This window comes from Balaenoptera ricei, chromosome 21 (assembly GCF_028023285.1).
Source record: "Balaenoptera ricei isolate mBalRic1 chromosome 21, mBalRic1.hap2, whole genome shotgun sequence".
In the NCBI taxonomy this organism is placed as follows: domain Eukaryota; kingdom Metazoa; phylum Chordata; class Mammalia; order Artiodactyla; family Balaenopteridae; genus Balaenoptera; species Balaenoptera ricei.
This window is the reverse complement of record NC_082659.1, coordinates 19,439,355-19,456,418: the sequence shown is the minus strand read 5'-3', so window position 1 is coordinate 19,456,418 and position 17,064 is coordinate 19,439,355. Positions and strand designations below refer to the sequence as shown.

Sequence of the window (17,064 nt, the reverse complement as noted above, 5' to 3'; positions counted from 1 at the left end):
AGAAAACAGGGGAAGGTAAAGAGCGAATTCCAGCTTCCCTTATACATCAGAGCATCAAAATCTAACAAGAATATCATCCCCTATCTAGATTTTCCTAGTCATTATATTGCTATGTTAGAACAAGTAGAGAAAAGTTGTTTTTCTCGTTCCATAGAATAATGTTACATTTGACAACACTATTTTGTTATGATATGAAGAGTTTAAGTTTGTACTTTTTTCCCAAGAAGTAATTGTCATTTAGTAGTATAAGTCTCTAATCCTCTGATTCTTTACCAGGAGTGGACATGTAAATCACCTGGGAAGCTTTTCAAAATACCTATTCCAGGCCTCACCCTAGATATTCATAGTAAGCATTTCTGAACCAGAGTATATGCTTATTTCTTTATGAGTGTGGCATCAACCATTCTTACTGGGCCACAGTCACACTCCCTTGTCGAGGGCCCACCAGGCTAAACAAGGACTGGGCTTGCCGTTAGCTGGCCTCACGGGGCTGGAAGTGGAGATGTAAGAGGTCAGATGGAAATCACGCCCAAGAGTGGTTGGTGAATATGAAATTTGACATAGTTTAGATGAAAACCCCTAAAAGGAGCTGCCAAGAAACAGAATCAGAACAGAGCTCAGCAAAAAAGCCTGGGAAACCCAGTGCACTGAAAGACTGTGACATGTCATTACAGAGACGTGAAGGCAGGATCCTGGCTTTGGCCTCCACTCTTGCTAGCTCCACTGTCTGCTGCGCTGTTGCAGGACTTAGCCATCCAGCTCTTTCACTGCCCAGTTTAAATCATTCTTTTAGTTTATTCATCTCTTCCTATATCACTTCAAAGATTTCTAATATTCCTCTTCAGCCTCTTAAGAACTTCTGTTCGTATCTGCTTTTCTGCATTCTGTCTTTTCCATGGATATAGCGATGCGTCGTTCATCACGCTTCCATAAATCCTTCTAGCCCTCCTAGCTCATACCTGTCCAATCATTCATCATCAAATTCTCTTGCCTTGTCAGGTTGATAGAATAGGTTATATGTGTTCCCTTCATTACATTTACAGCATCCCTCTGAGCTAACAAAATATGGGAGAGGGGAGCATTATGAGCAAAAAATACCAACTTTGCATCTGAAAAGCTTTATTCTCTTATTAGTCTAACACGTGGATATATGCCAGAGTTACTTTAGTAATGGTAGGTATTGCTTTGGGGTTTGTTTTTAATCCACTGCATCACTGTCCTTCAGAATAAGGTTTTTTCTCAGAAATTTTATCAGTTCTCTTACGAATGACTATGATAATAAATAGATGATTAACATCAAGAGCAAGTGTTGCCAAAAGGACTGGAGAGAGTATATATACCAGGGATTTGGATAAATCCTGAGCTAAGTTCTAAAAACCTGGCAGTATAGTGAAAAAAATTTCTGTCCAACTAGTTCACTGGAGAGAAAGCAAAGGTGATAGCAAAAGCCAGAGTGAGAGAGGGAATAAATGAAAGAAAGGACAAGAGAAATAATTCTGGGAATAGTTGAAAGATGACACGTTAATAAAAAAGGAAAAGAGACGATTTCCCACTGAATTATCCTATGGGAGAGGTTTGGTCAGTTATGAACATAGTACCACATTCTGAAGGAACACTTTGCATTCCCAGAAGCATGTGTCTGTGGCACCAGCATTACAGTATTTGATAAATAAAAACCAAACCAAATATTGCTCCTATCGGATAAAAGTAGTTTGTAGGGAATGAGAAAATGAGATACTGGATACCATCATTATAGCAAGAGGAAAGGTATTCCATATTCCAGAGGTATGTCCTGGCCTGGGTACTTCTGAAAAGACATTGTGGATGTCCATCTTCAATGAGAGCTAGTGCCTAGTATAATGAATCATAAACCCTGGTGACCAAGAGCTAAATCAATCCAATCCTTTGTGCCAGACATACATTGAATTAGGCTTGCAAAAAAAAAAAAAAGAAGACTTTCTCAACCAAGACCATTTCCTTGATTTGAGATGAGCTGCCAGGACAAATAAACAGTTTTCTTCAAAAAGAATGGAAAAACCTCCCACTTCTACCTACTTTAGGTAATACCAGTACTTTGGATAAGACAAGAGATGTCCTTTACTGAAAATGCATATTTGAACATAACACCATCTACTAACTGAAAAACACCTTTAGCCAGGGGCTTTGGCTCCAATGCCAAAGTACTCTCTTGGGTGTAATGTCCCAGCCTTTGGTAGGCTTTGATATCTGTGTTTTAGGTTTGTGAATTATAACCTTTGTACCAAGAAATGCCTCTGATGCACAGAACTATGTCCAGATTTATTTTAAAACTAATTTTTTATTTCCTCACAATTTTGAATTGTCTGATATACAACCTTTAATTTCTTCTATATGGAATGATCTTTTTGCTTTTCATTTTTATTTTAATTTTAAACCTCACAAAACCTTAAACATTCATGCGCTTCCTATTTTCTGAGTACTTCACACTGCTATATTTTTTGGTTTTGGTCTATGTACTTGCTGAAAGGGATAAAAGTCTGTTACATGTTTACTCTATTTCCTTAAATCTTCCCCACATTTTAGTCTTAAGGGTTTTTTCCCACAGTATCAACACGTTTCATGCCATCACTAAATTCTCCCAGATCATCTTTAAGTTTCAATAAGCAAACTTTCCTCATTTAAATCCCTGATCTACCTGTTACTAGCTCAGTGAAAGTTAAGTAACTTTTCTAAACCTTGGTTTTCTCATTTGTAAATGGGAAATGTTTACATACTTTGACATTTGTAAAGATTACATGATGTAAATCACTTAGCACATTGCCTGGTACTTAGTAAAGGGCACATAGTATTAATTACTCAATAACTCTTTGATGCTAATTATTCTCATTAGTTCTGATATAAAGATTTTACACATTTATATTTAATTTTTCCTAAGCAGGATTTTTTTACGCTAAAGATTAAGCAACTGTTGTTTTGGGGGTTTTTTTGTTGTTGTTGTTTTGGGGGTTTTTTTTTCACTTTCTTTTTGATGTATAGTTGATGTACAATATCATATAAGTTACAGGTGTACAATATAGTGATTTACAATTATTTTTTGTCTTTTTGTTGTTGTTGTTGTTGTTGTTGTTAGGGAGTTTGGGATTGGCAACTGTTGTTTTTTATTTGCATGGTTCAGTTGGGTGAAGAACAGATTTTCCCTGAACCTTTTGATGAACTTCATTGGGCTCTCGAATCCCTTGAAATTATCAGTGAAATATCAAAGATTATTAAGAATTTGATGTAATTACCATCTGAGCCATAGTTCAGAAAAAGAAGGAATTTTATTCTAGTGATAGCACTGAATTCATCTTGTGTATTAAATAAAGATTAACTTTAGGGCTTATTCCATTTTCTAAGAAGAGTAAAGTGCTAGTGGTCATACATGAGAGTCTTCCATTATGGGTAATTACTTTCCCACTGTTTTCCACTGACACTCTTTGATTCAAAGTTTTCTTCAAAAAATTTCTATAAAACTATCTGACATATCAAGTCTCTGTTTTAGTAGGAAAACAGCATGAAACATTCTCTACTAATTCTGTCACTTTGCTTCCTGTTTACGAATCTTTGGTTGTCTTTGAGAGGTAGTACGGTATAATGGAAAAATAATGTTTAGAATCACAAGATCTGAGTTCAAATTCAGTATGTAATTTTGTATGTTAGTTAAGAACTCTGGCTCTGCAGTCACACGGATCCAAGTTTGAATCTACCGTTCTCTTCACTAACTTTGGGACTTGGAGTTACTTAACTTTTGAGTCTCATTTTTCTTCACCTCTAAAAGTAGTGTTATGGGGTTGGATAACAGCTTTGTTAAGCTTGTTTCTTCGTCTGTAAACTTGGCATAATAATTAATACCTATCTGAGAATTTTGAGGGGATAAATTATATAATCAATTTGTAGTGCCTGAAAGGTAGTAGGTTCTCAGAAGTAATTACTTAACCTACCTCTTGCCTGTACTAGCCATTTCAGCACTTGGTTATTCAGTAGCACCTTACCATGTTACATTTTTCATTAAGTATTCATATATAACTTTTGTGTGTTGCAGTTCTTTTCATCCTAGAGTATCGTAAGGTATTTTAGAGAAGGTCCTTGGAAATGCCTTTTTTATATCTCCAGAGTGTTGTGCACATAGTAGGTGCTCATCATATACTTGTTAATTGAATATGTTTATTCAAAAACATTTTTTATTTATTCCTTATCTAACTGCAACAGGAACCATTAAGATAGAAACATAGTGGAGAGAAGAGTACTGGTTTGCCACATTGCACAACTCCAGAAGGTGGAATTCACATCACATGATACCCCATGGAGTTGTTGGGTTGTTCCACACACCTAGAGGGGTGTGTGGAGTGTGTAAACATTATTCCAGAAACCTGGGCTCTAAAGATACTTATTGCAACCTCAAAATGATCCTGAGCTGGCTGGCATCAAAAGTAAATATAAAAATATGTATTAATTAAGCTTACAATGGACATAGAAACTATTCCATTGTCTTAACAAGATACTTGTAATTCATGATGGCTTTGGTTACTTTGAGAGATGATGAATAACCAAAAAAAGGATTGACATTCAGTAAGGGAAAGTACAGAATAAAAGCTAGACATGAAAGATATTCCTAATGAATTTTGAGAAAAGTATGCTAGTGAACAAGCACAGCAAGGCAAAAAATCCCAGGACGTACACTATGTAACAATATCACTTTCCTTTCTACATCTTACTTAGATGTAGATCTTTCATCTGTAGGGAAAATATAAAACACAATCTTGAGCCATACCAAAAGAAAATACAGAAATGGTGTGGTGATCAATCCACAATATGTATCATTGATAAGAATTTCACTGGGATTGCCTTTCTGATGCTGAGTTCCAGCTTTGAAGAATGACGTAAAGGACCAAAGACTTAGAGGTGGTTCAGAGAAGAGATGGAGTGCTATAGCGGCATCGCTGTGTGTGTCCTATCTTATCTACATAAAGAATACAGTGCTAAATCTTTGTAATACTATTGTACAAATGGAAATCGAATCTTAAGGACTATTTTCTCCATATTGTTGTATTTCACTGTGGTGTATTGGAAAGTGATCTGGACTTTGAGTGAGAAGATGTGATTTGGACCATGGCACTTTAAAACTGTAACCTCAGGCAAGTCTTTTCATCTTCTCTGAGCCTCAGTTTTCCTCATCTTTCGGATAACAACCATAATATTTATCTCATAAGTAAGACAAGTTGTGGCCAACTATTGTTTTACAAATGCAAGATAACTTAGAACTATGCGAGCTCGTATCCCAGCCTTACGCTGTTGTACTTAGCTGCTACAGGGACAAGCCCTCAGATAAAAATTTCCAGCAATAGACTTTGACCCATGGAATTAACCACTGACAAACACAGTATGTTTTTTTAAACAATAATATTCATATGCATGCATATGCCCACCACTTCAAACAAAATATAATTTCTATTTGGTTACTTCTGTTTTATTACTTGAGGGAGGAAAGCAGAACAACTGACAGAAAGATGTTTAATTCTGCTGAGGAAAAACTTAGTCAAATGCCTTTTCCCACTAACAAACAATATAAGCCTTAATATCCAGAATAATAAAATACAAGTCTTCTAAACACGCACTGATTTTTTAATCAACATTTGGTAATTCAGAAATAGATACTAGGAACCTGTGTATAAATCCAAAGTGATTTTTATAGAAAACTCAGAGTCCAGACTTTTTGATTTTGCACTGCAGTCCCTCAAACCTCAGAACACATGGTCTGAGCAGAGACACACACAGCAAAGGAAGCTCTAGAGGGTTATTTCCACTGTGCAAACACAACTTTCTTATGCCGGCAGAAACTCCACCATTCAGCAACCCCCGAAAGGAGGGAAAGAGTAGGAAGCTCCTGTGATCTAGAAGTTCTGTTGTTCACCTGTCCCTCAACCTTACCCCACATGCTAGCTTTATTGGTCTTTTCCCCCCAGACCTAGCATCCATGTCTCTGACCACACCTGGTTATAGTAACAATAATGTTATCCAGACTCTTCCGAAGTGCCCAGCTCTGTAGGCTGTAGAGAAGAGGCCTCAACAGTCGTTAAACTTGACAGCTCTCACCCTGCGTAACTGTAGGTATATCAATAGAAACGTTTCCATTCCCAAAGATCCCTTTCCCAACTCCTAATAAAGTCCTGAATTTCTTTAGGGCTTTATTTTAGATCATGTACTTCAGACCTGAAGACTTTTCTGGATTTGGTAATTTTCTGTTACAAAGAAGAGAGCCCCAGGGCTTTTGGCTGAAGAGGCCTGGCTGACAGCCATAACTACTTCTCCCTGCATCCCCTTAGAACACTTGTGAATATAAAGGTTAGAAAATCCTGAGAACAGTGACTCATTAAGTTCTACTAGCTACAAGGCCAGGGGAACAGGAGTGAGTTCACTAGTGGCCTATCCTTGTTCTGAGTAAAGAACCAAGGCTTTTCCTCCCTTCTGCACTTCTTTGGCTCCAAGATGAAATCGGAGCAGCTGCCCCTTATCCACAGAAGTGATTTCTGTGCGACCGAGTGCCATTACATAACCATGAGGTTTCTGACTTCTTTCCCAGTTTGAGAACAGGAAGTGAGAACATTAGACAAGAAAATTCTGTCCAGCTGAAGATCTTGGTAGAGAATTTAACCTGCTCCCAATTGGACAGAATTCATTCATTCAAGCGCACCGCATACATTCTGGTTTTTTAAAACACTGGGGAGCAGATAAATTAATTAAGAGAAGTCAAAACAAAGTGCAAACCACTATTTGGTGCCTGTTCAGATATTTCACAGGAAGAGAAAAGGAACAAACATTACATATTACATGTAATATGGGTCTCCAGTAGCCACCCAATAACCAAATTCAGATGTCTCTTCTCATTCTGCAACCCGAGTAACCTTTCTAGGACTTTAGTTAACTAGCTCCTCTTGGACATGTTATGCCCTGGATTTTGTAACATGGCACTCTTGGACCTTCCTTTTTCCTTTTAGATTACTTCTCAGTCCCCAATATACATCCTAAATCCCGATCTTTCTCCTGAGATCTAGAAACAGACCTTAATACCACATTAACCCCTCACCCTCAACCCCAAAGCCAAGCTCAAACTCTCTGCTCCAAACCTGTGTCTCCTGCCCTGCCCATTTTCCCTACGACACTGTTATTCTCTTAATCATACAAGATAGAAACCTTGGAGTCAGTTTGGCCTCCATCACTTTCTATTCCCCCTGCTGCTGTCTTAATTTATATACCTAGTATCTTTTTCAGAATATCACCCAGCCTCCTAATTTATCTCCGTGTTTAGTCGTTACCATCGATAAGCCATCACTTACTCGAGAGTAATGCAGAATTTTTTTTAAGATATGCACAGATTATGCTGCTGCTTCATCAAAATCCAGTGATGGCTAACCAGAAAGAAGGAAAACTTCATACAGGTTCCTTCTAGAAAATATCAAGAAACTGAATAAAATAAAATGTTTTATGATCCCAACACTCAAGCTGGGATGTCAGCAGTTTGACTTGTATGCATTCGGAACCTAGGGAAGGGGTATGTTAAAGTTCGCTTCCGTCTGTTTCCTCCTCCAGCACAGGCTTCACTGCACCCTGTGGTTTACAGCAGGGTTAGCAACTACTGCCTTTGGGCCAAGTCTAGCCCACTGCCAAAGAAAGGTTTAAATCACTGGAAAAAAGGGAATATTGTGATGTGGCAATTATATAAAATTCAAACTTCAGTGTCCATGAATAGAGTTGTATTGGCACACAGCCAGATTCATTTGTTTATGCCTTGTCTTTGGCTGCTTTTGCCCTAGAGCAGCTTAATTTAGTAATTCTGAGAGAGACCTACAGCCCGCATAGCTTAAAATATTGACTTCCAGGCCTTTCACAGTGTGCGGACTCCTGGTTTAGCCGTAAGGCACACACGGAATCTGTTCTCATAATTTGTCTTTCCTCCATCAGCTCCTTTCGCTTAGGCTGTTATCCCTTCATTTCACTTGTTCCCAGTTTTTTCCTTCGTTTGCTTGTTTAAATTGTTCTTTGCCATCTTATCAAGTGCGTCACTGTGTTATATTTTATTGTATCCAGGTCTCTCTCCTCTAGAGAAGAAACATAACGGCCATGACTTTCAATCATTCCTTTTCTTGCAACACCCTTCTATTCATAATATTCTTCTATACAGTAGATGATCAGTAAGTCTTGTTGAATACTGATTGAAGCTGACTTCTGGGGGCCCTGAATTTGAGGAAATAGTTACTACTTTAAATAATCTTTCTCTAGAAAAACTTGATTTCAGATAATAAGCTTGTTTATGAACTTTTGGAATATCACTCCCCAGCAAGTCAGGGACTGCATTTTTATCTAAATCCTGAATATTTGCTACTGTGAGGGGGCATTAGCAGAGAGCCAGACTTAAAGGGAGAAGTGCTTTGACTTTGTATATACAAGGCCCCTCGGCATCCCTGATGTACTTGAAGCAATAATAAAGTTACACACTAGAAGGGAATATTTGCATCCCTTTAGGCTAGGAGAAGGGGAGCTTCTGGGGCATATTTGCTGGTCCTGGCCTCTACCTGTTCTTCCTGGGTACAGGTCGATACCCTTGCCAAGTAGCATCCGTCTTATACTGCTACCTGAGTTAGGGTTGACCATGCATGTATTCACTTGAGAATAAGCCAGCCATGGTAGTCAGTGTTACGCATGTATAGACTACCATGAATTGTCATGAGATTCATTCATGACGGCGGGTGGACAGAAGTTGATTATGGCACCCAAGGCAGCTTCTCCCTCTGAGGAAACAGACTGCAACACTGAAAAATACATTCCAAATAAGAGGAATATATTCAGTTTTTAGCATTCAGCAGTTTTTAAGTATGATACAAAAGCATTGTATATGTTTTATAATACGCCTTATTAGGAAAGTTAATATCCAAACAGTATTAGAAGCATGAATCTATGAGAACCGTTAGATGATACATCAACATTAGACAGGTAAATGTGAGAAGAGCAAAAAGTATGTCAGACCCTGATACATAGAAATGAGGGAACTTATTTCTTGAGTGATGAAATCAGTATAAAACATTCATACTGGAACACAACTTGGACATTTATATAATAAAAAAATAAAATCAAACATGAACTATTGAATGATTACCTGGAGAATAATAGTTCATACTTTTCTAAGAAACATCTTAACAAAATATTTGACACTTTTGTGCCTCAGGTATTTCCGGTGTCTTGAACAAATGCTTATAACTCTTTATGAAAAAGATTATTTTAAATATAAATTAGATAGTACTCTGCTAGATTAAACTTTTAGTACAATTAATAGAATGATCAGTTCAAGATTAAATATGTATTTCTCATTTCATAATAATATATAAAAAAAGATTATTTTAACAGTTTTCTAAAAATATTTCAGTTTGGAAAAAACCCTGGCGTAAACAAATACCTTGGTAACTAAGGATTCTTAGTCTATTTCAATATTAAGAAAATACAAAGATCCTTTTACTCTGTGAGTGTAGCAACATATAAAACGTTGTAGAACCTTTTTAACCTTTCCAGCACCAGAAAGGTAGCAAGTATAAAATGACCATAAAGGTCATATTACTATTCTTGCTTTTATGGTGGTAATACTTTTATAGCAGTGCTAAAAGGTGATCTTTAGTATTCCCTCGCTGGAAATGTGCGGACTATTTTTCACACAAAAAAAGAAACTATGAATTCTCAGTTTCTTTTAAGTTATAAATTTTTCAACTTTAATCACAGTTTTAAATATTTTATGATCAGGTTTTCTTTTTTCATTAACCCTTATTCTTCGGTCAGCTTTATCTTCAGGGCAGTCTTTTAATTGAGGACAGAGAAAGCCGAAGTGTTCATCTACACGTGACATATGTACCCGCTTTGCCATCAGTGTTGTTAAGGATTATGTGGATTGAACAGCATCTGTATCTTAATGTTCTGAGGAATTTTACTTCTGACTCTTCATGGCATTGGTTACCCTGGCAGTACTTAAGTCATAACTTATTATCTCAAAAAATAGAAGCAATGTCTTGTTGCATCTAGATATCAGCACAATGATTTCTGTCTTGTAATTTAGTAATTCCTCAGAAACAGATACAGAGTAATAAAAAGTTTAGTTTGTATTACGTAATTACTTTATTATATAATGTAAACCAATATAGATAACATATATTTAAAATATATGTCTAAATATTTTATATAATGTTTTATAATACATATATTTACTTTTAGCATACAGTATCACCAGGATTACAAAATATTAGCATATAGTATCACCAGGATTATAAAATATTAGCACTGGAAAGAGCTTTAGAAATCATCCAAAACAACCGTTCTTTTCACTAATGAGGAAACCGAGGTTCAGAAAGACGAAGTAACATATGCCTAGGATATTATAATTTAAATGTTCAAGTATTAAACTTACTAGTTTGAACAGTTTCCCAACTACATGGCTTTTCAACTATAGTAACCATTAATATATTTTTTTAATATTTAGTTAAGAATTGTTTCATCTCTGGTTGTCCTAAAGTTATGTTGTCAAGACTTTAGAAAAAAAAGTTGCTACCTGTTAGCAGAAAGGTACGAATAACCAACAAAAGCTTAAAGAATGTTATTTAAATTGACTCACGATTTTACAAACTTAAATTTCTTTTCATAGGTTAAAGTTTTGCTTAGGGAAGTTAAGAGAGGAAAAATAGTTACTTTTTACTTGTATTTCTATATGTACATATAGAAATACATATTTGTGTTGTTTCATCAGAATCTGATGATATTTTTATTATGATTTATAATACATTCTTTTTTGGCTGTTCAATATAATGAAATTATAAAATCCTTAAAAGTCTTTAGTTATTTTAAGAAATGCATTATAGATTAAATAACCAGAAAAAAATATTTTGTTTAGGACATTGAAATGGCCCACTCCAAATATGTGTTTCAATCCATTCCCTTTTCTTCCCCTACATTGTCAGTTTAAATGCCAATTTAACTAATGGTCTAGCTAACAATGAGAATGGCTCACAGAAGTTACCCATTGGGAGATTAGGATTGACATGTACACACTGCTATATTTAAAATAGATAACCAACAAGGATCTACTGTATAGCACAGGGAACTCTGCTCAATATTCTGTAATAACCTAAATGGGAAAAGAATTTGAAAAAGAAGAGATAGATGTATATGTATAATTGAACCATCTTGCTGTACACCTGAAACTAACACAACATTGTTAATCAACTATTAAAAAAAAAAAAAAGAAGTTACTCAAACATAAACACCACAAGTTCAAGTTCTTATCAACAACTGCTTCCACCCCTGACCTATTCTTACCACAAGCCTGATCCCATTACAGGAACTAGTTCAGAGAAACTGCCCTGATACAAAAATTAGAATGAGGTGAAATAATGTAACTATGACATTTTTATTTTATATTTACATGTACTAATTTAGAATGGAATAAAAAGCACATGGTGTTTTCTTTATTTTCAGCACAGAATTTTCTTTCTTTTTCAGCTTTTTAATTAAATGAAGCCGAGTGGGATTTGCATAAAGTGAATGTTTACCATGAAGACAAAGTGTTCCTGACATACTAGTTCAAATACTTGAGTTCATTTCCTTGCTGATTGTGATAATCCAGCTGTTTCTTGTACAATTTTTTTAAACGTGAGTTTTCCTAGTAAACTTAATTCATAGACATGGATGGTTAAATTTAATATGAAAAGAACAAAGGCATCATTGAAGTGTTTTTCAAGCATATTATATTCACTGTATGCGATAGGTTGAAATAAATGACAGTGCAGTTATGAATTCATGCTTCTAAACTGTTCACTCACTAGTAAAGAAAACCACAATGTTAGTAAAGGAAAACTATGAAATGTATCTTAATTCTTGGGATTGTACAGAGATAGGTGTATGCATGAAAATATGTGATGTACTGAAAAATTATACTTTCTGCAGTTTCAGTATAAAGGACATGTATGGTTACAAATAGTGTTTTGTTATTATTCATCATAACTAGATAAAGGAGATAGGACAGGGAGCTGGATGAACAGTGCTCAGATGCCTACGCTGGGACATGGAGGTCCTTCCCAGAATATAAATGTAAAGCCAACATGACTAAATCAACATGCCTCAAGGCATCAGGCAACGAAAGCAACACACCACAACTAGGAATTAATTCTTCTCCAACTTTATAAGTGTCACCCAAGAATCCAGACTTACAACCACAAAACTAACCCACTATGGACATTTTCCCCTTGTGTTATATGGAAGAAGCTTGCCATCAAAACCTTATTCCCGGACCCAGATATAGATTAGTTATCCTAATATGAGGGACTCAATGACGCTTTCTTGAAAATCAAATATAGGAGTGTAACCATTATTATGTTTGTATATTGTATTTTAGTTTATAAAGCACTTTCCCATATGTTACGGTAGTTTTTTCTTCACATCAACCCTGTAAACTAGACAGGAATTTAGACAGGAAATGTAAATTTTATCTGACTTATTTAAGTACTGGAAGCTGAAAGCCACAAAGAAAAAATAGAGCTTGTAACTGGGCTTTCAAACTCTCAAACCTGAATTTCTATTTTCTGTGGTGCTTCCTAAAGAAGGATTTAGAAACAGTTATTTAGTAAGCTCAATAAACTTTTTTTTTAGGCTTCGTTATCTAATTTTCATTAAGATCTTAGTAATAGACCATGGAGAACTTTGTTAGTTGAGAGTTCCACCTATGTAGTCTCAAACCAGGACCCAGGTGTATATCCAGTGACCCTACCCATTGTGTATCTATGAAATTCAGTAAAGAATTGGAAATATAAAAGCCTACAAGGGTATATGAAGTTAAATCCCAGGGCAGTATGTGTGCTAGCAGGAAGAAAGCTATCTTTTCAAAACACAATTATATTCAGCAAAAATTACGAAGTAAATTCTGAACTATGTTAACGCTATTACATATTCCCAAAATCTATTATTAAAAATCACATTCATTCCCCTAGTTCCTGTTCACAGATTGATAAATTCAGTATTGGAATGGCATTTATGGAAAAGCCGTTAAGTGATCATAATAATTTGTTTAATGTCTACACCTAGGTAGCATTTGACCTATAAATCTTAATCCATTTAGTACTTTTCTGTTTTCTAAAGTTTATTCAGTACAAACATCAAAATTGGAGTTTGAGGCCAAGTTTTACATCGAGTAAATGTTTATTAATTACAGTTGCTTATGTCTGTCCCCTTAAAGCTCAAAATTCTTATTAACAACACACATCTAATCTCTCTGTATAAAGCCTGATAAAATGTTTAATCATGACCACAGAGAGTTCTCAGACACTGTGACTGAGGTAAGGAAAACTTCCCTATCTCAGATTAGTAAAAAAAATTCTAGCCTACATTCTGTAATTTTCTCCAAATATTAAAAATATGCCAACTATGAAAACAATTTTTTTTTCAGAATTTCAGTTTAAAAAGATGTGGCTTCTCTATAGACAATTGTTGCATTAGGGAAAGGGAAAAATCTGCCTTAAAATAAGTTGTTACTGGAAAGTGCTACAGAGAGTGGCTCAAATGCAGTTTGCTTTCAGAATGTAGCATGTGGAAAATCACATACAAAATATATTATCTTTACCTTTCCCAAATATTTTAAATTGAAAAATTAATTTGTATGTGCTATGTTATATCCTCCAATGTCACTTCAGCTAGATTCACTGCATGCAAGACTCCCTTAAAAATGTATTATATGTTTAACGATCTCCAGTTAGAATAAGAGGAATTAACTTTCCTACTTAGTTGGAGAGAAAAATCTTAATATAAAATTCCATCTAAAGGAGTAAAATTCCATTTAAATCTTAATATAAAAATTTCATCTATAATAACATCTGATGAATAAAGTGTTCCATTTTCCTTAGCACACTCTTCCTTGCATTAGATATTCACAAGAGTAAGCCCAATAGTGCTGTGTGTTTACTATAATTTTTTTTTTTTTTTTAAGCACATGAAGTAATATCCTTGTCAGTTACAGTTCAGCAAGCATGGTAATTTGGGGAGATGAGATCTTGTCACCAAAGAGCTGGCCAAGTATTCCCTTTCTTGCTGTCATGAGAACCTCTCTAAGGATACATGAAGGGAGTGGTTATTCTAAATAAGGCATGACATACCAAAGATGATAAACATCATGTTTTAAGAAGGACTGGTGACAGGGGCAAACACATTAGCTGTAGCATCTAGGCATAAAACATTTGAGTGGCCTCTCGGAAACTTAATGAACTCCGTGGGCTCTGAGGAACATTAAGTTTAAAACATTAAAACAAGATGCTTTTCATACGCCAGCAGGAAGCTATACTGGGTCTGACCAATAATCTAATAGTACTTTTTCTAATAGTGGGAAAGGATGAGCAGAGTAGCTAGTTACACTCAAAGGGCAGAAGTATGTACATATAAGCCCCTAAATTTCCTTATATAATTCATGAGCATCTGTCATTTTTAAATTTTCCACATTCTTTATCTACTTATATTTCTGAAATATATGCAAACGTTTATATCATAACTACAGTGTAAGTACACAAAGTTTTAATAAAGATCACGTATTCAGACTATAATAGGAAAATCATTTCACATTCACCCAAATGTTGGTGCATTACTTCCATTAAAAATATGCATATATGTCAACAAAAATGGCAGAATGAAGAACTCTAGGGACCTGCCCCCTCCATAGAAACACTAAAAAAAACTGGCAAAAACTGATAGAAGTCAGTTTTGTTCAACGTCTGGAAAATAGTTAAAGGCTTACAGAAACCAAATAAATGCTAAAAAACAAACAAACAAGCAAACATAAAACAACTGAAACCCAGGAGGAGAGCTTAATGGCATTTCAACTTACTTTTCCTCCACCCTCCTCCTCAGTCAGCCTCTTAAAAATGGCAGCCAGTGTTCCTAGTGTGGGTGCCTGGTTCTGGAGGAAACAGAACAGACCTTGTTCCCAAAGAACAGTGTTTGTTCTGACCTGTCTGGAGGGTCCTGGGAGAACTGATGCAAGGGTCTTGCCTTTGTTTCACCCAACTCAGGGTAGCAAAAAGGATACACACAGAGGGTGTTTCTCTAAAACTCTGAAGGTAAATGAACATGCTGCTGCCTGGGCAAAAGATAATAGCTGGGATAAACAACAGACACAGAGCTGAAAGCCTGAGAGGAAAACTGGAGAGTGGCATACTTTGGGGAATAAGGGCTTTGAAAAGTACCCACGTATTCTAAGGAATCTAAAAGGACCTGCCAATAACCCAGGGCAGGATGCATCCTCATAAAAAATCTGGAAAGACCTTAAGCTTTCACCTCTTGCTGATCTTTACACCCAAGCCCAAGCAGGAAGTGAAGGCTAAAGCAGAACTGTAAACACCCTAGGTAAGTGGTGAAGGGGCACCACAACACAGAGTCCATCTGCAAAGACCAGGATAGTATTTTCTTTTGTTTCCTTTTATTTCTTTTTGTCTCTAGGCATTTAAGGAAAGCTGTCACACCACTATCTGACCACTAAGCTAATGAAATAGAAACTTCATAGGCCACACATGATAAAGAATAGAGTTTTTACAAAAACAATTTTGAAAAGTCACCAAACAACTACAACCCACAACATGCAACAAAAACTCTGAAGAGGGAGCAGAATTCAATTTCCAGAGTTGCCATATTGTAGTATTAAGAATGACCAGTTTCAAAAAATAAAAGCATACAACAAAAAAAACATAGTCTGTTCACAGGAAAGAAAAAAATTAGCAGAAAACTATCCCTGAGGAAGCACAGACATTGGACTTACTAGATAAAGACTATAACTGTCTTTAATATACTCAAAGAGCTAAATAAAACCATAAACAACTAAAGGAAACAACTATTTGAAACAATGTCTCAAATGGAGACTATCAGTAAAGAAATAGAAATTATAAAAGGAATCAAATACAAACTCTGAAGCTAAAAAATACCGTAATTGAATTGAAAACTTCATTAGAGGGAATCAACAGTAGAAAAGAAATGTAAGAATCAGTGAACTTGAAACTACATCAATTGAAATGATCCAGTCTGAGGAAAAAAAACAAAACAAAAAGAATGAAGGAAAAATGGGCAATGCCTATGAGACCTAAGAGACCTGTCAGACACCATGAAATAAAAAGTACTGATTCTCAAATATAGCCAGAGGCAGACCAGGTAAAGGAAACAAGTAACTTGTGCTATAGGGCCACCTACTGAAAAACAAAGGCCTCTAACTACCAACCTGTTAAACTGTTAGAATCAAAGTAAAAGAGCTTTACCTAAAGAAGAAAGGTATTTGCTACTTCAAAATGTGCCGGTAGAGGAACAACTCATCAAGCACCATGAAAAACCATGGTAACAGAGTCACAAAAAGAAAATGACAATTCTCCAGAAACCAAACTTCAAGTCACAGAACACTGCAACCAGAGAGAATTCAAAATAGCTGTCATGAAGAAACAAGCTACAAAAAAAAGTTAGAAAGGCAGTTCAGTGAGCTCAAGAATCAGATTAACAGAAGGAACACTTTACCAAAAAGATTGAAACTCTAAAAAGAAGAACCAAACATAAATTCTGGAACTGAAGAACTCAATAAATGAGATGAAGAACATATTTGAAAGCACTGGAAATTTGAGTTTGCTAATTTTGTCTTTCACAAGGTCTGCTCTAAGACAGAACTCCAGAAATGATTCAGGTAGAAGAAGAGAGTTTTTTTTTTTAAATGAAGTTTTGTATAAACTGTTTGACTCTATTAGGAAAGACAAAATGAGAATAATGGATATCCCAGAAGGAAAAGAGAGGGAGAAGAAGGGCACAGAGAGTTAAGGAAATATTCGCTGATAACTTCCCAATCTTGGGGAAGTAACTGTATATAAAATCCATGAAGCTAAGAGAACACCTCATTATCTCAACACAAAAAAGACCTTCTCTGATACACATTACAACTGGCAAAAGTCAATGGCATAGAAAAAAATTTTAAAGCAGCCAGAGAAAAAAAGACAGTAACCTATGAAG

At 35.7% G+C, this 17,064-nt stretch overlaps 1 protein-coding gene across 3 annotated transcripts in view; it reads left to right on the top strand.

Moving 5' to 3' along the window:
* TUSC3 (tumor suppressor candidate 3) overlaps nucleotides 1–12,025 on the top strand; it is a 192,922-nt gene extending 180,897 nt beyond the window's left edge. For 2 of the 3 annotated variants that reach the window (XM_059909469.1, XM_059909466.1), the window contains one exon: nucleotides 11,551–12,025. In XM_059909469.1, coding sequence (XP_059765452.1) covers nucleotides 11,551–11,562 — 12 coding nt within the window. In that variant the 3' untranslated portion in view covers nucleotides 11,563–12,025. Of the gene's footprint in view, nucleotides 1–5,090; nucleotides 5,154–11,550 lie in introns of all 3 variants that reach the window. The other variant, XM_059909465.1, reaches the window with a different exon arrangement.
* Nucleotides 12,026–17,064: the final 5,039 nt, after the last annotated feature.